At 45.2% G+C, this 25,089-nt stretch overlaps 2 protein-coding genes and 1 pseudogene across 2 annotated transcripts; 2 read left to right on the top strand and 1 right to left on the bottom strand.

Moving 5' to 3' along the window:
• LOC112264683 (proline-rich protein PRCC) lies at positions 1-4,671 on the top strand. The gene is made up of 7 exons (XM_024441455.2): positions 1-1,206; positions 1,333-1,380; positions 1,843-2,322; positions 2,759-2,857; positions 3,114-3,260; positions 3,533-3,598; positions 3,898-4,671. Exons 1-7 carry the CDS (start codon positions 889-891, stop codon positions 3,982-3,984), a joined length of 1,245 nt encoding a protein of 414 aa, XP_024297223.1. The 5' UTR covers positions 1-888; the 3' UTR covers positions 3,985-4,671.
• Positions 4,672-11,910: 7,239 nt separating this feature from the next.
• On the bottom strand, positions 11,911-13,290 carry LOC112266008 (annotated as a pseudogene).
• A 7,416-nt stretch (positions 13,291-20,706) lies between these two features.
• On the top strand, positions 20,707-23,301 carry LOC112264684 (protein rapunzel). The gene is made up of 2 exons (XM_024441456.2): positions 20,707-20,816; positions 21,834-23,301. The coding sequence occupies exon 2, from the start codon at positions 21,852-21,854 to the stop codon at positions 22,527-22,529; it is 678 nt and encodes a 225-aa protein (XP_024297224.1). The 5' UTR covers positions 20,707-20,816; positions 21,834-21,851; the 3' UTR covers positions 22,530-23,301.
• Positions 23,302-25,089: the final 1,788 nt, after the last annotated feature.

Raw genomic sequence — 25,089 nt, forward strand, 5'->3', positions numbered from 1 at the left:
AAAGTTGCAGAGGGCAGCTTGAAACTGAATTTCCTGAAGTCCCACACGGAGATGAAAGTCATCAATGTCAAAGGACTGGGGTTGGAATGGCGAGAAGAAGCGAGGCAGAAAGAAGGGTGCAAGGTGAAAACCCCAACCTACTGTGAAATACAAGCCTGAGTACTTTCTCCTTTGGATCAAGTACAGGAGAAAAAAATGCATGTTATGTGCCTGAAAACCCTGAGTAGTCTTGCTGGGGATCAGAAATGTCCTGTGTGAGTGAGACAGATTGACAATATGTAACAAAGCGTCTCGTCTGCCGGAAAACCACAAGAAGAAGAAGGTAGATTTGCGTCGAAGCTGCGCAATAAGTAGCAGCTTGAACACTTCTGTTTTGCACGCATCTATCCATGAATGGCATTAGAGACCCAAAAAGGAAATGCTAGCAATTGCTAATGTTATTGGATAGAAATAGCTATTTTGGTGAAGGAAAGAAACCATGGGGTATTGACTAAATCGATTGCATGATATTAAATGTAACGGTAAACTACAATTAGCTTAACGTTTACATTAAAATTCTGTTAAAACGACCTGCTGAGGCCTTGTTAGCTACGAGTCAATCAATCCTCGGCCTGTTTGAAACATTACCCTGCAGTGTGGCTCGACTTGACTTGAGCCTCGCTAGCCTTTGACAAGCCAGTTGTTTTTAAATTCAATTTTAAAGCTAGCAATGAAGTTGGTCCAATTTTAAATGGTTGTCCACAATTTAATGGCTCTCATGCAATACGTCTCATATACTTTCCTGGCCAAACAATTGTAGCTAGCTATCGTGGGTGCAGCTGTAGCTAGTTAGCCATATCTGTATTTACCCGCTACTTATGCGAACAAGCTGCTGCAGAAACATCGATAATGTCTTTGGTAGCGTATGCTAGCAGTGATGACAGTGATTCAGAAACATCTAGTTCCATCATCCCGGGGAGCAAACCCGGGGGGCTTTTCGCACGCCTTCCTGCCCCAAAAATATCTGCCTCAGAGGCACTAGGAAACGTGCGACCAAGCAAAGGGGCAACACACGCATCATCACGGAACACTGTGTCAAGCGATGGCGACGAGGACTCCGTTACCCGTTCTCATGCATTTAAAGGAGGGTTGCTTTTCGATTTACCTAAGCCGAAGAAGCGAACAGAGCCTGTTAAAATCACTATACCTGAGATAAAAAGAGGGGATGTAAGTAACAGGACCACAGGTTCATACCTAGGCTACATTTTAAACATTCAATTACAGACCTTGTTTGCTTGTTTTTAAATGGATTCAAAGTGGATATTTCAACATGATTCTATGTCTTGTCAACAGTCTGACTCTGATGAAGATGAACCAAGGAGAAAGAAATCCCTGCCCCAGGTAACCTGACTTGCACTTGCATTTTAGATCATTCTCAATGTCAATTCTCAGTTTGTGGACATAGGCCTTTCCAACCATACATATCATGATCTGACCCCTGATCTAAGTCACCACTAGCTGGCCTCCGCCCACTAGACAACCCTGAAACTAAGTCACTGTTCTAGCCAGCTACCACCCGGTACTCTACCCTGCAACCTAGAGACTACTGCCCTATGTACATAGTCATGAACAATGGTCACTTTAATTATGTTTGCATGTTGGTTCACTCACTTTATGTATATACTGTATTCTATAAAATAAACTAACATTTTTTTTTATTGCTACTGTAGGTATTACTGCACTGTTGGAACAGGAAACATAAGCATTTCGCTGCACCTGCGACAACATCTGTAAATCTGTGTACGAAAAACTTTGATTCGAAGACATGCTTTCTCATTGTCTTTCAACCTATCTCTCTCTTAGGGCCCTGGAACTGGCCTTTCCTCCCTCCTGCCTCAGCCCAAAAATGTGGTTGTGAAGGAGATGCAGAGGGCCCTAGTGCCTCACACCCTCACCAAGCGGCCGGAGCCAAAGAAAACCACAAAGCCCTCTTTAGGGTCCTCCCAGGGCCACGCCAGTGCTAGCGCATCTCCCTCCGCCATCAAAGCAGCAGCCAAGTCGGCTGCCCTGCAGCTAGCGAGGCAGATAGCTGCTGAGGAAAGTGACGAGGAACTGGCCCCAGAGAACTACTTCTCCCTGGGAGAGAGCTCCAAACCTCTCCCTGCTGTGATCCCCAGCCTGAACCCAGAGCCTGTCCCCACCTCAGGCCTACTACCCGCTCCTGCAAGCATACAGCGTGGTACCTTCCAGTCAGACGCTCCTCTGGACTTTAGTGCGAACCAAGAGGGAGCTTGGGAAGGTCAACAGCTAGGGGCATACCAACAGCCCTCGGCAGAGCCTCAGGTACTGAGAAAATGCTGTGTTAATAGATATAGCTATCTTTCTCTCTATATGGATGGACACACAAACTTTATTGCTTTGCCAAGCATTATATAAAAAAATGTTGCCAATACACCAAAATTATCTACAATAATACTCAACTTCCACAATATACCAAATACAATAGACCTGCTGTGCATTACCTACTTAAATCTCCAACTACAACTTATTTTAGAAGAGAGCAAATTATCTATATCAGTCTCTTAGCTGATATACAGGTTCAAACATCAGATATACTCTGCCCAGAATGGATCCTTATTGACCCCTACGAGTTGCTCTTGCAGACAACAGTTCGCTGTAAAATCTCTTGTTTTCATCCATTGAGACACATCAGGATAGCGTAATGCTTTTGTCATGTTGCGTTGATACAGGCTAACAAAAACATTCTCCTGTTGGATAGGGCTACTACAACGAGGCTTACTACCAGGATCCTGAGTCTGACCCAGCGTTGCCTGAGCCAGAGCAAACTGGTTCCTCCGCCCTGTTTGATGATGAAGCGGTATGAAGGTTTCCTGACTTGACAATGGTTTATTGGCTTGGTTTGGTTTATTGGTTTATTGATCAGCAATGTTCTTCTTCTCCCCCCCCGATTAATCAGGAAGTCCCGCTTGTCTGACATCATCCTGTATATCACTGAAATTGATTTGTTTTATATTGTCCTGATCATATCTTTAATTGTCGGCATAGTTCATACATTGTATAAAGAGGTTACTGCTTCAAGATATAGAAGAGTATATAATGTTTTCTGGCTGCAGTTCATGAGGCTGCAGGGGAAGAGGAACAGGGGCAAGGAAGAGGTGAAGTTCCTGGAGATCAAGGGAGATGACCAGCTGAGTGGCAACCAGCAGTGGATGACCAAGAGCATGACTGAGGAGAAGCAGGAGCGCAAGTCCTTCAGCAAGGTGAGGGAGATTTGCACAGGAGCTGTTCCGATATTGCTTACACTTGTCCACTCCTTCCAGATCTGTGAACAGATAAAGGGTTGTTAGGGGCTAGGCGTTGAATTGGAAACTGGATCGTAGTAGTGATGATGGGGTAGGGGAATATTAGGCAATAGTGGAACGAGAGCTGTGGAGTTGGTGGGGCAGGACTTTTTCCATGTGGCTTAGGTGAGGATTTTGTCATCTGTTCTCAACCTTGTTTGGCCTGACCCCCTGACCTCTTCCCTCTATAGAAAAAGGGAGACCAACCCACAGGGCAACAGCGACGCAAGCACCAGATCACATACCTCATCCACCAGGTGAGTACATATACATTGCTAGATCGTGTTACAGTACTGTCTTGGAATCTAACACCAAGGTCCCATTCAGTAGACACAAATGGGAGAAAAATAAATAAAATGTGTTCCCACTGGACAAGTTGGACCAGTTTGGCACCAACTGACCATGACTTGGCACACCTATCACTTGCAATTTTTTTAAACACTCAACATGCATGATTATTGGCCTCACATCAACATACCTCAATTTAACCAGATATGGGATGTTTACAAACATGTGTCAATTTGAGCAAACTTTTTCTAATTCTTATCGCCTATAGGCAAAGGAGCGAGAACTGGAGCTGAAGAACAGCTGGGCCGACAACAAGCTGACTCGCCGGCAAACACAGGCAAAATACGGCTTCTAAGAACCGTAACAGGAGGCTTGGTGGCATGCATAGCCCTCCCCCTGAAGATTAGAGTAGTACAGTCCACAAGGTTCCCTCAACCACGTGGGTCATACATTACCCTTGCAGTGGGGGAGGGGTTACACACCTCATAGACCCATCCTTGGAGATGCTAGCACTGACTTTCCTTTTTGTTCACCCTTATTTGTTGGCCTCCCTGGATTTGTGATGCTTAAAACATTTCTGATTTAAACCATCATTTTGGTGGGACTATTTTATATTATGTTGGTTCTTGGCTGCATAGGAAATCACATGGTTAAGACACAATATGGTTTCCTGGGAAATACTGTTTAAATGCAATTTCATGTGGTATTTTTCATATTACACCTTGAACCACCAATGATCAATAGTCTGAGAATAAGAGGAACATTTCCCATGTGGTGTTGATATTTTCATCTTGTACGTTTCCAAGGGTGGGACAGTGACCTGTTCTTAAATCATGTCACTCCAACCCTAAGCTTTCCCTGGGTTTTTAGATGTTAGAAAACACATTTGGTGGTCTGGTTGGAATTGCCCTGTGGTGGCGTCGCTTCAACCTGACCAGTTTGGAATATGTCTCTATTGGATTTTGGGGGAGAGTTGGTATCTTTTTAAAGGAGCCAGAAACTCCTACTGTCATCTGTGAATAAACATGATCATATACCGTGATGACAGAGAGACTTATTGAAATTGTACACTTAAAAAAAATATGAACATAACAATTTAAAATATTTTACTGAGTTTATTCATATAAGGAAATCAGTCAATTGAAATATATAAAATAGGACCTAATCTGTGGATTTAACATGACTAGGAATACAGATATGCATCTGTTGGTCACAGATAGGTAGGGGCATGGGTCAGAAAACCAGTCAGTGTCTGGTGTGACCACGATTTGCCTCATGCAGTGCAACACACCCTTTGCATCGAGTTGATCAGACTGTTAATTGTGGAATGTTGTCCCACTCCTCTCTGATGGCTGTGAGAAGTTGCTGGATATCGGCTGGAACTGAAACACGCTGTCATACACCTTGATCCAGAGCATCCCAAACATGCTCAATGGGTGACATGTCTGGTGAGTATGCAGGCCAAAAAAACGGGGACATTTTCAGTTTCTGAGAATTGTGTACAGATCCTTGCGACGTGGCCAGGCATTATGTATGAGGTGATGGCGGCTGAATAATGGCACGACAATGGGCCTCAGGATCTTGTCACGGTATCTCTGTGCAGTCAAATTGCCATCGATAAAGTGCAGTCAAATTGCCATCGATAAAATGCAATTGTGTTTGTAGCTTATGCCTGCCCGTACCAGAACTCCACCACCACCATAGGGTACTCTGTTCACAACGTTGACATAAGCGACCCACTCGCCTAAACATTGCCATACACGCGGTCTGCCATCTGCCCGATACATTTGAATCCAGGATTAATCCATGAAGAGCACAATTTTCTTGTGTGCCAGTGTCCATCGAAGTTGAGCATTTGCCTTCAGTCAGGTCAAGACCTTGGTGAGGGCAACGAGCACGCAGATGAGCTTCCCGGAGACAGTTTGTGCAGAAATTATTTGTGTAAACCCACAGTTTCCTCAGCTGTCCGGGTGGCTGGTCTCAGACGATACCGCAGATGAAGAAGCCAGATGTGGATGTCCTGGGCTGGCATGGTTAGATGTGGTCTGCGGCTGTGAGGCCGGTTGGACGTACTGCCACATTCTTTCAACTTACATTGAAGGTGGCTTATGGTATAGAAATTAACATTAAATTCTCTGGCAACAGTTCTGGTGTACATTCCTGTAGTCAGCATGCTAATTGCACGCTCCCTCAACTTGAGACATCTGTAGCATTGTATGACAAAACTTCACATTTTAAAGTGGCCTTTTATTGTCCCTAGCACAAGGTGCACCTGTGTAATCATGCTGTTTAATCAGAATCTTGATATGCCACACCTGTCAGGTGGATGGATTGCTTTGGACAAGGGGAAATGGTCACTAACAGGGATGTAAACAAATTTGTGCACAAAATTTGAGAAGCTTTTTGTGCATGTGGGACATTTTTGGGATCTTTTATTTCAGTTTATGAAACATGGGACCAACACTTTACATGTTGCGTTTATATTCCTTGTTCATTATAGTAATGAGCTGTGCAATTTGAATAAAATAAAACTGCCATTGTTTCTCAAGCTGTGGAAAATGTTTGAGGATGTTGCGTTCTCTTCAGAGGTAGCGTGGATGTCAAATTTGATCTGTAATGCATTTTACCGTCCCAGCTAGCTAAACAGGTTTTTAAATGGCTTTGCTGGCCAGGCCTCAACATTTAGTGATTAATTGGTCATCCATATTTCTGAAGGGTACTCTGTGCACATTCTTCTGGTTTTGTTGTAGCTCGATATGGTGATATATGGGGACCGCATCAATTCTGGATCTAAAGACATACTGTATGTGTAAGAAATATGCTAATAGCTACGTATAGCAATTTGATAGATAAAGGTGCATTCATTGCTTACACATATCCAATCCACTCAGATCTTCAAGGGTGAGAATTAAGGGAAATGGAGCATGGAGTGGCAGTTTCCTTAATTAATCCCTTTTTTTAAATCTGAAAACGAACACAGTCCAACAATCAGGATTCTACCTTACGTGATAAATAAACTAGCTCATAAGTGTTTTGTACATCGACACTCCTAAGTCAAAGCAAAATATATCACAATTTAACCATCATGTTCACAAGTTGACATTTGGCAGAAACAAAGCCTGGTGCCGTGAAAAGCACCCCATTGAGGGCAGTGGAAAAGCAGACCGACTGCTAGATTTCTAAAGGTGTTACAGTTAACTACTTTCGGCACTCGGCTCCTGCAAAGGTCTGTGCTTTGTCAAGCTCCTTAGGAGGTATTTCGATACTGTATATCAATGAAGAGATGTGAGAAATACCTTTTTGTTTTACCCTATACTTTGTTACAAGTTTTGTGCTGTTAAAATCAAATATTTAAGTTCCTGACCATTTTTGTCAGATTTGATACGTATTGTACAATATCCTGTCCACCAATATCTCAGCTCTTAACATTGCCTAAAGAGAAACTGAAATAAATCAGTCGATGGTACCGACACCTGGAAACCAAGACCAAGTTAAAGGCTCCATCACAGGCATTTTCACAGTAACTACTCTTCATATCAACTTGCAGTGAAAGTGACATGCATCACATGCATATGAAAATAATGAAATGACAAAATGAAAGAGTAGAATACAATGTACAACCATGAGTTTGTGATTAAATAACTACTTCTTCCACTTTCAAAACAGATCCAAATAATTGGTTTACTGATATTGCCAGGAGTCAAACAGAGTAAACTGCTCTGTGAGTATCTAGTAATGACATTAAGTGCTCAAACGCGGGGTTCTTTGCCTTTTTTCTGGTTCTCTGTGGGTGGAACTGCTTTTTTCTTTTCTTAGTCACCTCTGGTGTGGCAGCCACCTCTGGGGTAGCCTCAGCCACTGGGGCAGCCTCTGTAGCTGCCACCTCGGGCACTGCAACTTTTGGAGCCGCAACTGCAATCACCTTTGAAAGTTATATTTAGTTATATTAGAGGTGTATGGAAAATTAAGTCTGTGAATCCAAAAAATAGTAAGTATACAGATGATTAACAAAACATGCACACGACAGTATTCATACCTTGGTTTTTGTGGTAAATGTGAATGAAAAAAACTTTCGAAAATGGTTTTCAAACACATCCGATGGGATATTCATTGAAAAGGTAAGGGAGGAGGATGGTAAATGTGATCTGCATAACATACCGATGCCAATTGACATACCTTTGTATGCCTCCTTGTCTGTATACCTACAGACACAAAAGTGAGCAGTTCAGTCAACTGCACCCAATACAGCTAGCCTTCAGCCACTTTAATAATGGGAATTGATGGAAATTGATGTAAAATATATCACTAGCCACTTTAAATAATGCTACTTAATATATTGTTTACATACCCTACATTATTCATCTCATATGTATATGTATATACTGTACTCTATATCATCTACTGCATCTTTATGCAATACATGTATCACTAGCCACTTTAAACTATGCCACTTTGTTTACATACCCTACATTACTCATCTCATATGTTTATACTGTACTTGATACCATCTACTGCATCTTGCCTATGCCGTTCTGTACCATCACTCATTCATATCTTTATGTACATATTCTTTATCCCTTTACACTTGTGTGTATAAGGTAGTAGTTTTGGAATTGTTAGGTTAGATTACTCGTTGGTTATTACTGCATTGTCGGAACTAGAAGCACAAGCATTTCGCTACACTCGCATTAACATCTGCTAACCATGTGTATGTGACAAATACATTTGTTTTGTTCTTATAGCCTACATATTCTTACCTATGTTGATTGATAGCCATTGAATTGTGTCCATTTTCTGTTCTGTTTTTAGAAAGATTTGCACAAATATGAAAATATAGATCTTATCACCATAAAACAATATCAATTTAGATCATATAAGGGACAAACGTTACCTTAAATTGAGATCTTTAAATGTTTCAGATAAGGGTCTGCACCTGCTGTCCTTTCTAATTCAAATCCAAATGTTTCAGTTGGGCAGTTAGGTTCCTGCAAGAACCCCCACCAACTAAGGTGGTTCCTCGATGAACACCACCTCCTATGGTGTTCTTGGAAGAACCTTTTGAGGGCAATTTTCACTGCCAAGAACCCTAAGGTTCTTCAAAGAACTTTGAGGACCTTAGAAGAACCTTTGTTGAACCCCTAATATTTAGAGTGCAGCTGTCTCAGAAATGGCATCCTCTGGAAATGTGGCTGCAATAACAACTCAAACGCCTGATAACGTCTCAAACGCCTGCCTCTGGAACAGTAGTTGCCTCTGGAACTGCAGCTGCCTCTGAAACTACGGCCTCTTGTACCACAACTGCCTATTCCTGCTTTTGCTTTTTCAACAGTTTGAGTCGACTCGCTGTGCGGTCTTCAAAGGGCACCACCGAAATGGGAATCAGCACAGTGTCTATACCGTTAACCTGGGGAGAAAAGGCAAATTAACACTACTGAAACGGGCACGCAGCGCATGTGTACTGGGGCCCCCAACCCCCCCAGAGGTCGAGGAACCTCCCGATACCATAGGAACACGTCATGGCAAAATGTGTAGAATTGCAGGCAATTCACTTTAAAATGGCAAATTCTCTCCACCTCATGACAAAACATATAGAATAGCAAAACATGTTGCTTTAAAAATGCTCATTTCTCTCAGCCTCATGGCAAAATGTCTAGAATAGCATAAGATTAGCTATAAAACTGCACTGTTTCCTCTGTGTTCCATGGCTAAATGTGTATAATTTCTGTAAGTTAGTTTCCAAAAATTCTGGGTGGGGGGGCCCTTTGACCCCTTGACTTTATCCACATTTTGTTACGTTACAGCGTTATTTTAAAATTGATTTAATCGTTTTTTCCCCCACATCAATCTACACAAAATATCCCATAATGTCAAAGCAAAAACAGTTTTAGAATTATTTTTAAAATGTATTTAAAAAAAAAATGGAAATATCACATTTACAGCCATGAGCTGCCCAGTGACACAAGCCTACCAGATGAGCTAAATTACTTCTACGCTTCGAGGCAAGCAACACTGAAGCATGCATGAGAGCACCAGCTGTTCCGGACAGCTGTGTGATTACGCTCTCCATAGCCGATGTGAGTAAGATCTTTAAACAGGTCAACATTTACAAGGCCGCAGGGCCAAACGGATTACCAGGACGTGTACTCCGAGCATGCGCTGCCCAACTGCCAAGTGTATTCACTGACATTTTCAACCTGTCCCTGACCGAGTCTGTAATACCAACATGTTTCAAGCAGACCACCATAGTCTCTGTGACCAAGAACACCAAGGTATCCTGTAACCTGAATACATGACTGCCGACCTGTAGCACTCAAGACTGTAGTCATGAAGTGCTTTGAAAGGCTGGTCATGGTTCACATCAACACCATTATCCCAGAAACCCTAGACCCACTCCAATTTGCATACCGTCCTAAAAGATCCACAGATGACGCAATCTCTATTGCACTCAACACTGCCCTTTCCCACCTATACAAAATGAACACCTAGGTGAGAATGCTATTCATTGACTACAGCTCAGCGTTCAACACCATAGTGCCCTCAAAGCTCATCACTAAGCTAAGGACCATGGGAATAAACATCTCCCTCTGCAACTGTACCCTGGACTTCCTGACGGGCCGCCCCCAGGTGGTAAGGGTAGGTAACAACACATCTGCCACGCTGATCCTCAACACGGGGGCCCCTCAGGGGTGCGTGCTCAGTCCTCTCCTGTACTCCCTGTTCACCCATGACTGCATGACTCCAACACCATCATTAAGTTTTCCGATGACACAACAGTGGTAGGCCTGATCAACAAGAACGATGAGACAGCCTATAGGGAAGAGGTCAGAGACCTGGCAGTGTGGTGCCAGGATAACAAACTCTCCCTCAACGCGATCAAGACAAACGAGATGATTGTGGACTACAGGAAAAGGAGGGCCAAGCACGCCCCCATTCTCATCGACGGCCTGTAGTGGAGCATGTTGAGAGCTTCAAGTTCCTTAGTGTCCCCATCACCAATGAACGGTCATGGTCCAAGCACACCAAGACATTCGTACAGAGAGCACAACAACGCCTATTCCTCCTCAGGATACTGAAAAGATTTGGCATTGGTCCTCAGATCCTCAAACGTTCTACAGCTGTACCATTGAGAACATCCTGACCAGTTGCGTCACTGCCTGTATGGCAACTGCTCAGCCTCCGACCGCAAGGCACTACAGAGGGTAGAACGTACGGCCCAGTACATCACTGGAGCCAAGCTTCCTGCCATCCAGGACCTCTACACCAGATGATGTCAGAGGAAGGCCCTACAAATTGTCAAAGACTCCAGCCACCCTAGTCATAGACTGTTCTCTCTGCTACCAAATGGCAAGCGGTACCGGAGCGTCAGGCCTAGGTCCAAAAGACTTCTTAAAACAGCTTCTACCCTCAAGCCATAAGACTCTTGAACAGCTAACTGGACTATTTGCATTGAATTTACCACAGGGGACCCCAATCATGTTGTAGAAACATCTCAAGGATGACCAATAGAAACAGCATTCACCTGAGCTCAATTTCAAGTCTCATAGCAAAGGGTCTGAGTACTTATGTAAATAAGGTATTTCTGTTATTATTTTTATTACATTTGCAAACATTTCTAAAAACCTGTTTTCACTTTGTCATTATGGGCTATTGTGTGTAGATTGATGGGTACAGTTTTTCATTTAATCAATTTTAGAATAAGGCTGTAAGGTATTTTTTTTGTTGAAAAAGTCAAGTGGTCTAAATACTGTTGCATCGTATATCTTTATATCTATAAATAGCATAGTAATGTTTTTGGTCAAACTAAGGTTGGTGTTCATTTGCTTATTTATAACGATAAAAGCCAAGGTTTCAGTGTGGGAAAGTTATTGTCATCATTCTTTCAACAGCTGTTTTCTTTCAAAATCTCCATTCAGTCAATTCAAGTCCAATTTATTTCTACTGACAATTTTGAATAGCGTGTCCAATCATACTTACATTGTGTCATTGTTGTGACTGAAACACTGCTGGGTTTGAAAGTGGTTAATATTTTAATGACATCACTTTCAAACAGATACCATGTCTTTTCCCTTTTGAGTTCATGTTTTGTGGTGTGGCATTCTTCCCAAATGTGCCTGTTTTCTTTGAGCATCAGCACTTAAAGTAAATGTTCACTACAAAATCAAAGTTTATCAGACATTTTTAGATGGAGATGAGTCCATGTCCATCTGTTGTATAGGTCCCACTATGAATGAGAAAATAGAGGTGCGACTCGTCCATGAACACCTGCTCGGAGTACACGTCCTGGTAATCCGTCTGGCCCTGCGGCCTTGTGAATGTTGGTTACGGAGAGCCCGCTTGGTGGAACGTCAAAAGACAACTACTTTGTTAAATGGCAAGGCATAGTGAAAACAAGCATGCAATATGCAAACTGGACTCACAGTTCTTATGTAGTCCCAGCCATTTTCATTTGATTGTATCTATGTTGATTGTATGGTAGCAGGCTTGGTAGATGAGGGACCTCTCTCTAAGTTGAAGTTCATTTGAAGGAGGGGAGCGGCGGGGAAATCCATGGTGATGATTCCGAAGCGCCTGCTCTGCCCTATCTGTGCCGTCAGGTAGTCATACAGGTGGGCGTTGATTCGCTGGGCTCCGCTGCCGTAGGTGAGGAAGATATGGGCCTTGTTGCACACAGGGGCAGCTTCCAGATGTTCATGCACACTTTGCCATTTCTCAGCCACATGCAGGAGGGTGGGGACCTGGGGAGACAAGTATATGAGAGTTCAATACATTTTCCTAGCAACAGTCTCCTTACCTTCCAGTTGTCTGCAATGTCCAGGCCCATTCCGAGGTCAGGTCCGCCAAAGTCCTGCAGGACAATGAGCTTCGCTCTGTTCTGTCCCACATTGGGCATGAACCGACTGTTCCACAGCAGGTCCCAGTCGGCGTAGAGGTGGATGTAGCTGACTACCACCCCGTAGATGTCAAAGGTATCACTGAACTCCTCCTTGAGCCGCACCAGCGGGGTACTCCCTTAGGAAGTCGGGCCACGCCCTCCAGCACGTCACGAAGTGCGCCCACAGGTAAGACACACCGTGGTGGATGGTGAGGTTGCCACGCACATGGCGTACACACCGGCCTGGAGCTGTGACGCCAGGCTCCAGGACTGGCACTCGGCCAAGGCGCCACTGTAGATGGCCATGGTGACCTCGGACAGCAGGCAGCTGTCCGGGAGGCCCGCCATCCAGGTGGGGTTGACAAACTCTGGGGCTGGAGTATGTCGTCGTACTCGGGCCTCTGGATGGCACTGTTGCTCAAGCAAACAGCCCTGGTAGATAATTAGTTTGGTGTCAAAGGTCAATACCTAATCCTGAAGTTAGCTAATTATACTCACAACTGACACTCACACCACTCTTACACTCCTTCTCTAGGGTTGTGTCTATATTCTCCTGAATGATGTCCTCTCCTTATAGCCTTTACTTTATAACTACAGAAGGCTTAAATTGGCCTCTACTATATTGCTTTGTCCCCTCCAGTCATTTCAGATCAGTGCTAATGACATTGTCTCCTTAAACTATTCAAGACTATTGAGACACAACCCCTGACTACCTTTGAAACAAGATACTCACCACAAAAGCTTGATAAACATCTTCCGCATCCTGGAAACACCTTTGGTGCTTGCCATATCTGATTCTTCAGTTATATAAATGGGGACTGAGTTTGGGGGTAAGAAAAGGAAGCACAAATGAATCTTTGGCGCTTTAGTTTTAGATTAGCAGCAATACAGGTACATTATCAATTTAAATTAATATATTCAATTTATATAAAATATACCTGTGGGCTGCAACTCAAAAGAAAAACACAAGTAAGAAATACATACAGAGTTTAAGTAATAATAAATTAGTAGAAACAGGAAAAGAAAAACAACCTCCCATCCCATGAAGGAATGTGCCTACCTGATTTAGGCAACACAGTGAACAGTTGGGAGTTGGGGTCAATTTAATCGGAAAATGTTTCCTTGGTGTTCAATACAGTCTGTTTATTTTTTACTAGGCAAGTCAGTTAAGAACAAATTCTTATTTTCAATGATGGCCTAGGAACAGTGGGTTCCCTGTTCAGGGGCAGAACGACAGTTTTGTACCTTGTCAGCTCGGGGATTCGAACTTGCAACCTTTCGGTTACTAGTCCAACACTCTAACGACTAGGCTACCTTGCCGCCCCTGTGAACAAACTTAAAATGTATAAATTGATGGTTTGGATTACAGGATACCAAGGTCATATTTTTCAATATTCTGTTCCACACACACACACACACACACACACACACACACACACACACACACACACACACACACACACACACACACACACACACACACACACACACACACACACACACACACACACACACACACACACACACACACACACACACACACACACACACACACACACACACACACACACACACACAGGCATGCACACACACTAGACACAGGCATGCACACACACTAGACACATACACAAACACAGACCGTACATGTACACACTTAAAGGCATGCACGCACACACCTACGCAAGTGAACACAGATAGATAAATCAAAGTCTACCTTATTCATAACTACCCAGGCAACTGTGTAACCATAAACAGTGGGTTGAAATTCAATACACGATAGTGTTGGAATTACATATATTATTGGTTGTATGACGAACAAGTTCATGTTTATCGTTCACTGTCTCGTCACTTTTCGTTACGATTGCTGTGCTTTGTATGATATGAAATGTGCCTTAGTGCCAAATAGAAATATATAATGTGAATTATAATGCCCTGCCAAATATGTTTATTTTCACATCACGATGGCAATGCTACGTCATTGGTGGCAGAAATGATTTCATAATTAAAGAGTAAAATAATGGAGCCATTGTTTGCTGTCATTGTACAATGAATATATATCAATATAGAGAAAATTAGAAAAGGGGGCAAGCAGACAGGTATGTTGTTATAAGCATTGATGAGCCTTTATGAATAAGGCTAATTATGTATCTTTATTATTTCAACTGTAACACTTTTTGATTAGATTTTTTTTTACTAGAGAACATATGTAGACACTGGTATGGTGCTGGAGATAATGGATAATGAATATGAGGTTAAAAAGTGGTGACGTGCACCTTTTCTTATACCTATGTAGTAACCGTGTAATTACTACAGTGTTGTTGCATACTAACGTAGTGATTGCTTTGTAATGGCATACTAATGGACTGAGCAGTTTTTGTAATTACACATGTTTAAGGAGTAACAGTCCCGGTTTCTCAAAACAGCTTCATTTCATTTCTGTACAATTCTAATTAAATTACTGAAGTACAATGTAGCATATCAATATTTTGTTGTTACTAGTGTAATAAGAGTTATACAGGTTTAAGGTATAAGATACATTTCATGCAAAGTGACTAATAAAGGTTTACAATGTATTTCCAACCTGTGATCTCATAGGGCTGCTTGTTTTAGGACCCATCTTCTCTCTATTCCTAATATAGGACAGGACACTGGGAGTGTTCCAGCAGCCAGAGGGATGCTGTCATTAATATCCTATGTGCTACCTACTGCCATTGTACCCTTGAGTAAGGCACCTAACCCCTAAAACTCATCCTGTGGGGCTGCTCTCGCTTTCTCTCTCTGTGTTTGTGTGTGTGTGTGTGTGTGTGTGTGTGTGTGTGTGTGTGTGTGTGTGTGTGTGTGTGTGTGTGTGTGTGTGTGTGTGTGTGTGTGTGTGTCAGCGGTGGGAAAAGTATCCAATTGTCATACAGTACTTGAGTCAAAGTAAAGTTACCTTAATAAAAAATGACTTCATTAAAAGTGAAAGTCACCCAGTGAAATATTACTTGAGTTAAAGTCTAAGAGTATTTGTTTTTAAATATACTTAAGTAGCAAAAGTAAAGGTATTATCACGACTTCCGCCAAAGTTGTTTCCTCTCCTTGTACGGGTGGTCGGCGTCGCCGGTCTTCAAGCCATCATCGATCCACTTTTCATTTTCCATTTGTTTTGTCTTGTCTTCCCACACACCTGGTTACAATTCCATCCTTACATGTTGTGTATTTAACCCTCGGTTCCCCCCATGTCCTTGCCCGGAATTGTTTATTGTAAATGCTTGTGCACGTTATTCTGGTGTGCGTCGGGTTTTGTAACCATTGTATTGATTGTTCTGTTTACGGTGATTTGTATTATTAAACTGTGCCGTTGTAACACAGTTTTGCTCTCCTGCGCCTGACTTCTCTGCTGCCAGTATGCACCCCTTACAGAATTCCGGACCAAACTTATGGAGTCAGCAGGAGCAGGTACCCCGGGTATAGGGGTGGAGGAGCGCGTCCGGGAGCACTCAGCAATGCTCCACCATCTTGGCACCGCCATGGACCGCGTAGTCCAGATAATGGACCGCTGGGAGAGACAGGGAGTTCTACCAGCGCCTCCACCAGCACAACCGGTGTCTCCACTACGCGCCCCTCCTTCTCCTGGTCCCAGTGGGATTCGTCTCTCCCTTCCCCAGGAATACAATGGCACGGCTGCCAACTGCCAGGGGGTCCTGTTGCAGCTCGACCTATACCTGGCAACCGTCCACCCGGCTCCTTCGGGCCGTGAGAGGGTGTCCGCCCTCTTCTCGTGCCTGGAGTGGGTCGACCACCCGTCCGAGGGTAGAGTGACGGGTGAACGCCCAGGAGCGCCCAGGAGTTTGCCCTGGAGTTTCGGACTCTGGCTGCCGGCACGGGATGGAACGACAGGGCCCTGATCGACCATTATCGCTGCAGTCTGTGCGAGGATGTCCGTCGGGAGTTGGCCTGCAGAGACACCACCCTCACATTCGACCAACTGGTGGACCTGTCCATCCGGCTGGATAACCTGCTGGCTACCCGTGGACGTTCAGATCAGGGTCTGTTGGTTCCATCCCCCCGCACCCCCTCTACGATACCCATGGAGCTGGGAGGGGCGGTGCGCAGGGAGACCAGAGGGGGTTCCGGCTCGTGCACCATCTGTGGCCGCAGAGGTCACACTGCCGGTCAGTGCCGGGTTGGTTCCTCTGGGTATCGAGGCAGCAGGCAGGGCACTCTGGCGTCACCCCAGATGAGTCGGCACCATTCTCAACCAGAGCCCTCTGTTGCACATATGCTTTTGTATGTAATTTTAGCTGAGTATTCCCCGCATTCCCAGCATAAGGCGCTCGTCGATTCAGGCGCGGCTGGATTTTATAGATAGATAATTCGCCCATAGTTTAGGGATCCCCATTGTTCCCGTGGCTGTGCCTTTCCCGTTCACGCCTTAGATAATCAACCATTAAGGTCAGGGTTGATTAGGGAGTGCACCGCTCCTCTGGGCGAGGTGACGCAGGGAGGTCACAAGGAGAGAATTAGTCTCTTCCTTATTGACTGTCCTGCATTTCCCATGGTGCTAGGCTTACCCTGGTTAGCTTGTCATGACCCCACTGTTTCTTGGCAACAGAGGGCTCTCCCTGGGTGGTCATGAGAGTGCTCAGGGGGGTGTTTAGGGGTTTCCGTTGGTGCTACTACGGTGGAAAGTCCAGACCAGGTGTGCATTCTCCACCGTGTGCATTCCCCCTGAATATGCCGAATTTGGCTCTCGCCTTCTCCAAAAAGAATGCAACTCAATTACCACCCCATCAACGGGGCGATTGTGCGATAGATCTCCTGGTAGACTCTGCACTTCCCAGGAGTCACGTGTATCCCCTCTCACAGGCAGAGACGGAGGCTATGGAAACATATGTCTCCGAATCCCTGCAGTCAGGGGTACATTCGGTCCTCCACTTCACCCGCCTCCTTGAGTTTCTTTTTTGTGAAGAAGGAGGTAGGCCTGCACCCGTACTATCGAGGTCTGAACCAGATCACTGTGAGGTATAGTTACCCGCTACCGCTCATAGCCACAGCAATTGAGTCAATGCATGGGGCACGCTTCTTCACCAAACTAGAGGAGCGCTTACAATCTGGTGCGTATCCGGGAAGGAGACGAGTGGAAGACGGCTTTCAGTAACACCTCAGGGCACTATGAGTCATGCCGTACGGGTTGATGAATGCGCCATCAGTCTTCCAAGCCTTTGTAGAAAAGATTTTTAGGGACCTGCACGGGCAGGATGTAGTGGTGTATATTGATGACATTCTGATATACTCCACTACACGCGCCGAGTATGTGTCCCTGGTGCACAGGGTGCTTGGTCGCCTGTTGGAGCATGACCTGTACGTCAAGGCTGAGAAATGCCTGTTCTTCCAGCAGTCCATCTCCTTCCTAGGGTACCGCATTTCCACCTCAGGGGTGGAGATGGAGAGTGACCGCATTTCAGCCATGCGTAATTGCCCGACTCCCACCACGGTAAAGGAGGTGCAGAGGTTCATAGGGTTTGCCAACTACTACCGGAGGTTTATCCGGGTTTTGGTCAGGTAGCGGCTCCCATTACCTCACTGCTGAAGGGGGGCCCAGTACGTTTGCAGTGGTCGGCTGAGGCGGACAGGGCTTTTGGTTACCTGAGGGCTCTGTTTACCTCGGCTCCCGTGCTGGCCCATCCGGATCCCTCTTTGGCGTTCATAGTGGAGGTGGATGCGTCCGAGGCTGGGATAGGAGCTGTGCTCTCTCAGCCCTCGGGTACGCCACCGAAGCTCCGCCCCTGTCACTTCTTCTCGAAGATGCTCAGCCCTGCGGAGTGAAACTATAACGTGGGGGACCGGGAGCCATTGGCTGTCGTCAAGGCCTTGAAGGATGTGGAGACATTGGCTTGAGGAGGCTAAACACCCTTTTCTCATCTGGACTGACCACCGCAATCTGGAGTACATCTGGCCAGCGAGGAGACTGAACCTTCGCCAGGCAAGGTGGGCCATGTTTTTCCACCCATTTTGTGTTCACCCTTCCCTACAGAGGTACTGGTGGCCTACCTTGGCTAAGGACGTGAGGGTTTATGTTTCCTCCTACTCGGTGTGCGCCCAGTGCAAGGCTCCTAGGCACCTGCCCAGAGGGAAGCTACACCCCTTACCCATTCCACAACTGCCTTGATCGCACCTGTCGGTGGAATTTCTTACCGATCTCCCCCTCACATGGTAACACTGCGATCCTGGTCATTGTGGATTGGTTCTCTAAGTCCTGTCGTCTCCTCCCTCTGTCCGGTCTCCCTACGGCCCTACAGACTGCGGAGGCCATGTTTACGCACGTCTTCCGGCACTACAGGGTGCCTGAGGATATAGTGTCTGATCGGGTCCCCAGTTCACTTTGAGGTTCTGGAAGGCATTCATGGAACATCTGGGGGTCTCGATTAGCCTTCACCCCGAAAGTAATGGGAAGGCGGAGAGAGTAAACCAGGATGTGGGCAGGACCGGCCGGGGGAGTGGGTGGCGTTCGTGCCCTGGACTGAGATGGCACAGAACTCGCTTCGCCACTCCTCCACTAACCTCTCTCCCTTCCAGTGCGTACTGGGGTATCAGCTGGTTCTGGCACCATGGCATCAGAGTCAGACCGAGGCTCCTGCGGTGGACGACTGGTTCAGGCTCTCGACCCGAAACCTGCCCCTCCGCCTGTCCTGCCGGAAGCTGGGTCCGCGGTTTGTTGGCCATTTAAAGTTCTGAGAAGAGTGAACGAGATTTGTTATAGGCTTCCCCCCCCCCGATTACCGTATTAACCCCTCGTTCCATGTGACTCTCCTCAGGCCGGTGGTGGCTGGCCCGCTCCAGGAGTCTGAGGTGCGGGAGGTTCCTCCGCCCCCTCTGGACAACGAGGGGACCCCGGCGTACTCCGTTCTCTCCATACTGGATTCGAGGCGTCGGGCGAGGGGCCTTCAGTATCTCCTGGAGTGGGAGGGGCTGTGTTCCGGTCGAGGACGTGTCGGACCCTTCAGTGCTGGAGGAGTTCCACCGTCTTCATCCGGATCGCCCTGCGCCTCGCCCTTTGGGTCGTCCCCGGGGCCGGTGTCGGCGCTGCTGGAGCCGTGCATCAAGGGGGTGGGGTACTGTCACGACTTCCGCCGAAGTTGATCCTCTCCTTGTTCGGATGGCTTTCGGCGTCTCCGGTCTTCTAGCCATCATCGATCCACTTCTCATTTTCCATTTGTTTGGTCTTGTTTTCCCCACACACCTGGTTTCAATTCCATCATTACATGTTGTGTATTTAACCCTCTGTTCCCCCCATGTCCTTGTCTGGAATTGTTTATTGTAAATGCTTGTGCGCGTTATTCTGGTGTGCATCGGGTTTTGTAACCATTGTATTGATCGTTCTGTTTACGGTGATTTTCATTTTTAAACTGCCCCGTTGTAACACAGTTTTGCTCTCCTGCGCCTGACTTCTCTGCCGCCAGTACGCACCCCTTACAGGTATAAATAATTTCACATTCCTTATATTAAGCAAACCAGACAGCACAATTTTATTTTTTTTATTTTTTCTTTACGGATCCAACATTTACACACCAACACTCAGACATAATTTACAAACGAAGCATTTGTGTTTAGTGAGTCATCCAGATCATAGGCAGTAGGGACGACGAGGGGTATTCTCTTGATAAGTGTGTGAATTTGACCATTTTCCTGTTCCTGTCCTCAGACTCCTGGAGTGGGCCAGCCATTTAAAATGTAACAAGTACTTTTGATTGTCATGGAAAATGTATGGAGCAAAAAGTGTATTATTTTCTTTCGGAATGTAGTGGAGTAGTAGTAAAAGTTGTCAAAAATAGAAATATTAAAGTGCAGATATAAAAAAAAAACTACTTATGTAGTACTTGAAATTATTTTTACTTAAGTACTTTACTCTACTGGCGTGTGTGTGTGTGAGAGAGGGAGAGAGATAGAAAGTTGTGGTGTGTTGGTTGAGTACTGTGAAAGCAGAAAATAAAGAATTGCCATGCAAATATGAACATAGATATATTATATTCTGATGGATTCCCCCTACCCTTATCCCTACATTCTCTACAACACTATAAAACAATTATTGCTACTGAAGGTGTGGACGTATTTGATATACCTAAAACAATAGACACCCTGCCTGGTTTCTGTTTGGGTTACAACCATCAGCTGCATTTTCCCCTTCATCCAATCAGCACAGCCCGAACAAGAGTCATGTTTCCTCGTTCCTCTGTCCTTTTATGGCAGAAAGTAGGCTGGGACTCCAGGAAAATGGTGGCTTGGAAATACTGACAGCTTGTGTGAAGAGAAGAATAACAATAGCTTGAATTCAGGTAAAAATAAGAAATGTAGTAATACATTTGGCTTTGTATTATCTTTTGGGGGTTTATCTGAAAAGGAACACTGTTTAGATATATTTAATTCAAAAGGGAAATCAGTGGTTCATGATACACGTTTGTGGTTGGAGATACAGGAAATGAATTTAGTTAGACCAAAATGAATGTGATTTACTAATGGCAAAAGGATCTCTGAATTGATGAAGATTGGCATGGGCCTTCATCATTTTGTTAATCTTTAGAAAAACTTGCACTGTAATAGGAGGTCAATGATCGTACTTAACGTACCCTAGAGACACCCACTCATCTTCCTGATTTTTTTTTCTGCATTGCCGGCTTAGGCATGATGAGTAAGAGCTAAGCTATGAACTATGATTATAATTGTTTTGTGTGTTTTGCCACAGCCACACATATCAGTTGGTGTACATAAACAGGACAGCAGCCACTCCCTTTAAACCAGTTACCCAAATGGATGTCTGTGAGGGGTTTTGAATTTAGAAGCATTCTATGCCCTGTATTTGAATGAAATACTCTACTTGATTAGAACTGATCGCTCATAGACATAAATATGAAAATGAAAAGTTTGATAATGAAATATGTTTCTCTTAGAAAAGCATTGTCTCGCTTTCTCTTTCAAATAAGAAATAACAGTTCATCTTGGCTTCTAAATCTAAGTAATTAGTGACTTTTTGCCCTGGCCTATAGACTTGTTGCTTGCTACACAACTAGGGGCTTTATGAGTGGTGTCACTCAGGAGTATTACGACTGTAACTTGATACCTGAAGCTAAAAGACACAGTGACATAATGCATATGTAGAATGTAACTTGAACTAAGATGCCTGATTTTGCCTGCAGCATTAAAAGTAATAAGATTTGAATTCTACTGAAACATTGGTCAATCCCCCATCTACAAGAAAAACAGAAACAGTTCAGTTCATTGTCTACTCTTACAACAGCCTGACAGTGTCTGCTCTGCTCTGTCTGTCTCTGTCTGTCTTGCTCACTGTTTGTCAGAGTCAGAAGCTCACAGCGATGGCTGATGCCGGGCAAATCAGAAAGACAGCGGTCAAGGTGCTGGGCTGCGTGGAGAAAGTATCCTCTTTCGCCTCGTCCATCAACCCCCTCTTCGGCATCGTCTCCTCCCTGGTGGGGGTGGTGCGCATAGGCCTGGTGGGCGATGAGGCGCACGCCCTGGACAAGGACTTCCAGGTGGTGCACGGCAAGCTGGAGAGCATCTCTGCGAAGAACCGCCAGTGCCTGCGGCAGATTCGTGTGGACGAGGTCAATGAGACATTTGGTAAGTACGAGGAGTACATCAAGCACCAGTACGCCGCCTTCAGCTCCATGGTGGCGTTGGTGAGGAAGGACCCAGAGGGAGCGCGGCGCCATATGGCCAACTTTGAGTGGGTCTATGAGAGGGACAAGAGCGACCTGAGCCTGGACGTGTACTACCGGGGAGTAATGGGCACCGGGTCGGTGTTCGGAAGGCCCCTGCTGAAGGTGTACCTGGAGTACTGCAACGGAGACCGCAGGGTCATGGAGCACTGGTGCTCCCAGGTGGGACACCTGTTCCACATCGGCCTGATCGCCCTCATGGCCTACACAGCGGTGACAGAGGACGACGAGGACGAGGTGCGAGAGAAGTGGACCAAGCGTGTGGAGGACATCCAAGCCAAGATGCAGGAGGTTTTGAGTCAGTGCAAAGAGTAGGAGAGGAGTCTTCCCTAAAGCTTGGGGAATGGGAGAGGTGGGGGCCCTGTCCAGAAATTCCCCTTACTCCCAGTCCTGGAGTGCTACCGGGTGTGTAGTATGTCCTGGGTGTTCCTACCCTGCTCTAATATATCTGATTCTACTAATCAGCTGCTGATCATGGGCCTAATTAGCTAAACCAGGTATGTTAGAGTAGGGATGGAATAAAAGCCTGCAGACCCAGTAGCTATTCAGTAAAAAGTCACCCCTGCTCTAACTCCTTTTTAGAACTGGATAGGTACAAGCAATATGGCTGTAGCTCCACCTTGCTCTATGAGAGGCAAGGTGGAATTTTTTGCCAAACATTTCTTAGACCTGTCCAATTTACTGTGATCAACACAAGTGCCAAGGGGTAGGGGCTAGGGGTTTATTCTTGACAGGGCCAACGATTTGAGGGGAGGTTAGGTGGGTGAGAAGTGGAGTTTGGTCGTTAAAACTTTGGAGAAGAGGTTCGTTCCCACTTTCTCAGCTACCAGACTCATTCAAGTGGACCAAGTAAAGCAAGGAAATCATGTATTATGAATAGATGGGAAACTAAATTCACAGTAAAAGCAATCAAATGTATTGTCATTTATTTGGGTCAACTGAACTCTGTTGTTGTGGCAATAGTTCCTAATTTGAACTTGTGATCATACAGCTGCCTTATATTAGCCTACCTGTCAATGCATTCTCTGACTGTCCGTTAATGTTTTATACACTGTCTTCAATAAACAAGTCTAAATTATGACCCATATTACAGTATGCACAATAATCATTTGACTGAAACACTAGTATCTCTCTCTCGCTCTGTTTGCTATGTGGCCAATGATGTCACCATACATCAGGGGTTCCCAACCTAGGGACCTTCCTTCATTTTAGGGGTACAATTCATAATTGTTTATACCGATCTAAAACGACGCAGAAATCTGTGATGCTTTATGCTAGAAACAAAAGGTACAATGCCAGATGAATACTGATGCACATGGGAATATCAATCAATCAAATGTAGGCTTTTATAAAGGCTTTAAAAAATATATATATATTTTTTTTATAACATTTGGGGCCGGCAGGTAGCCTAGTGGTTAGAGCGCTGGGCCAGTAACCGAAAGGTTGCTGCATCCAATCCCTGAGCTGACAAGGGAAAAATCTGTCGTTCTGCCCCTGAACAAGGCAGCTAACCCAGTGTTCCCCAGTAGGCTGTCATTGTAAATAAGAATTTGTTCTTAACTGACTTGCCTAGTTCAATAAAGGTAAAAAAAAAAAAAACAGTGAGCAATGCAGATGTAGAAGCATGGTGCCTAGGAATAACTCCCTAGAAAGCCAGAAACCTAGAGAGGAACCAGGCTTTGAGGGGTGGCCAGGCTGTGCCGGGTGGATGTTATAAGAGTGGATGGCCATTAAGGCCATATAAATGTTCATAGACGACAAGCAGGGTCAAATAATAATCACAGTGGTTGTAGATGGTGCAACAGGTCAGCACCACAGGAGTAAATGTCAGTTGGTTTTTCATAGCTGAGCATTCAGAGGTTGAGACAGCAGGTGAGTGAGAGAGAGGGTCTGGTACAAGGTAGCAAAATTTCACCAGATAGGACAGACTGACCCTAGCCCCCTGGCACATAGACTATAGCAGCATAGCTACTGGAGGCTGAGACGGGGTCGGGGGACACTGTGGCCCTGTCCGATGATACCCCTGGACAGGGCCAACCAGGCAGAATATAAACCCTCCCACTTTGCCAAAGTACAGTCCCCACACCACTAGAAGGATATCAACAGACCACCAATTTACTGCCCTGAGACGAGGCTGAGTATAGTCCACAAAGTTCTCCTCCACCGCACGACCCGAGGGGGTGCAAAACCAGACAGGAAGATCATGTCAGTGACTCATCCCACTCAAGTCGAGTATAGCGGAAAAAAGCCTGACATGACGCAGCCCTCCTAAGCCAGTGAATCAGCCTCCGTAATAGGGTCTGAGGCAGAAAGTCCCAGTGGGAAAAAGGGAGACGGCCAGGCAGAGACAGCAAGGGCGGTTCGTCCAATCAGTGCCTTGCCATTCACCTTCGCACCCCTGGGCCAGACTACATTCATTCATAGGACCTACTGAAGAGATGAGTCTTCAGTAAAGTCTGCGTCTCTCACATGAATAGACAGACCATTCCGTAAAAATGAAGCTCTATAGGAGAAGGCCCTGGCTCCAGCATGTTTGCTTAGAAATTCTAGGGACAATAAGGAGGCCTGCGTCTTGTGACCATGTAGCGTACTTGTAGGTATGTACAGCAGGACTAAATCGGAGAGATAGGTTGGAGCAAATCCATTTAATGCTTTGTAGGTTAGCAGTAAAACCTTGAAGTCAGCCCTAGCCATAACAGGAAGCCGGTGTAGCGAGGCTAGTAGTGGAGTAATATGATACCTTTGTTTGATTCTAGTCAAGATATCAGTAGCCGTATTTATCACTAACTGAAGTTTATTTAGTGCTTGATCCATGTAGCCGGAGAGTAGAGCATTGCAGCAGTCTAATCTATAAGTGATAAAAGCATGGGTTAGC

Source organism: Oncorhynchus tshawytscha, linkage group LG13 (genome assembly GCF_018296145.1).
Source record: "Oncorhynchus tshawytscha isolate Ot180627B linkage group LG13, Otsh_v2.0, whole genome shotgun sequence".
NCBI classification, from domain to species: Eukaryota; Metazoa; Chordata; class Actinopteri; order Salmoniformes; family Salmonidae; genus Oncorhynchus; species Oncorhynchus tshawytscha.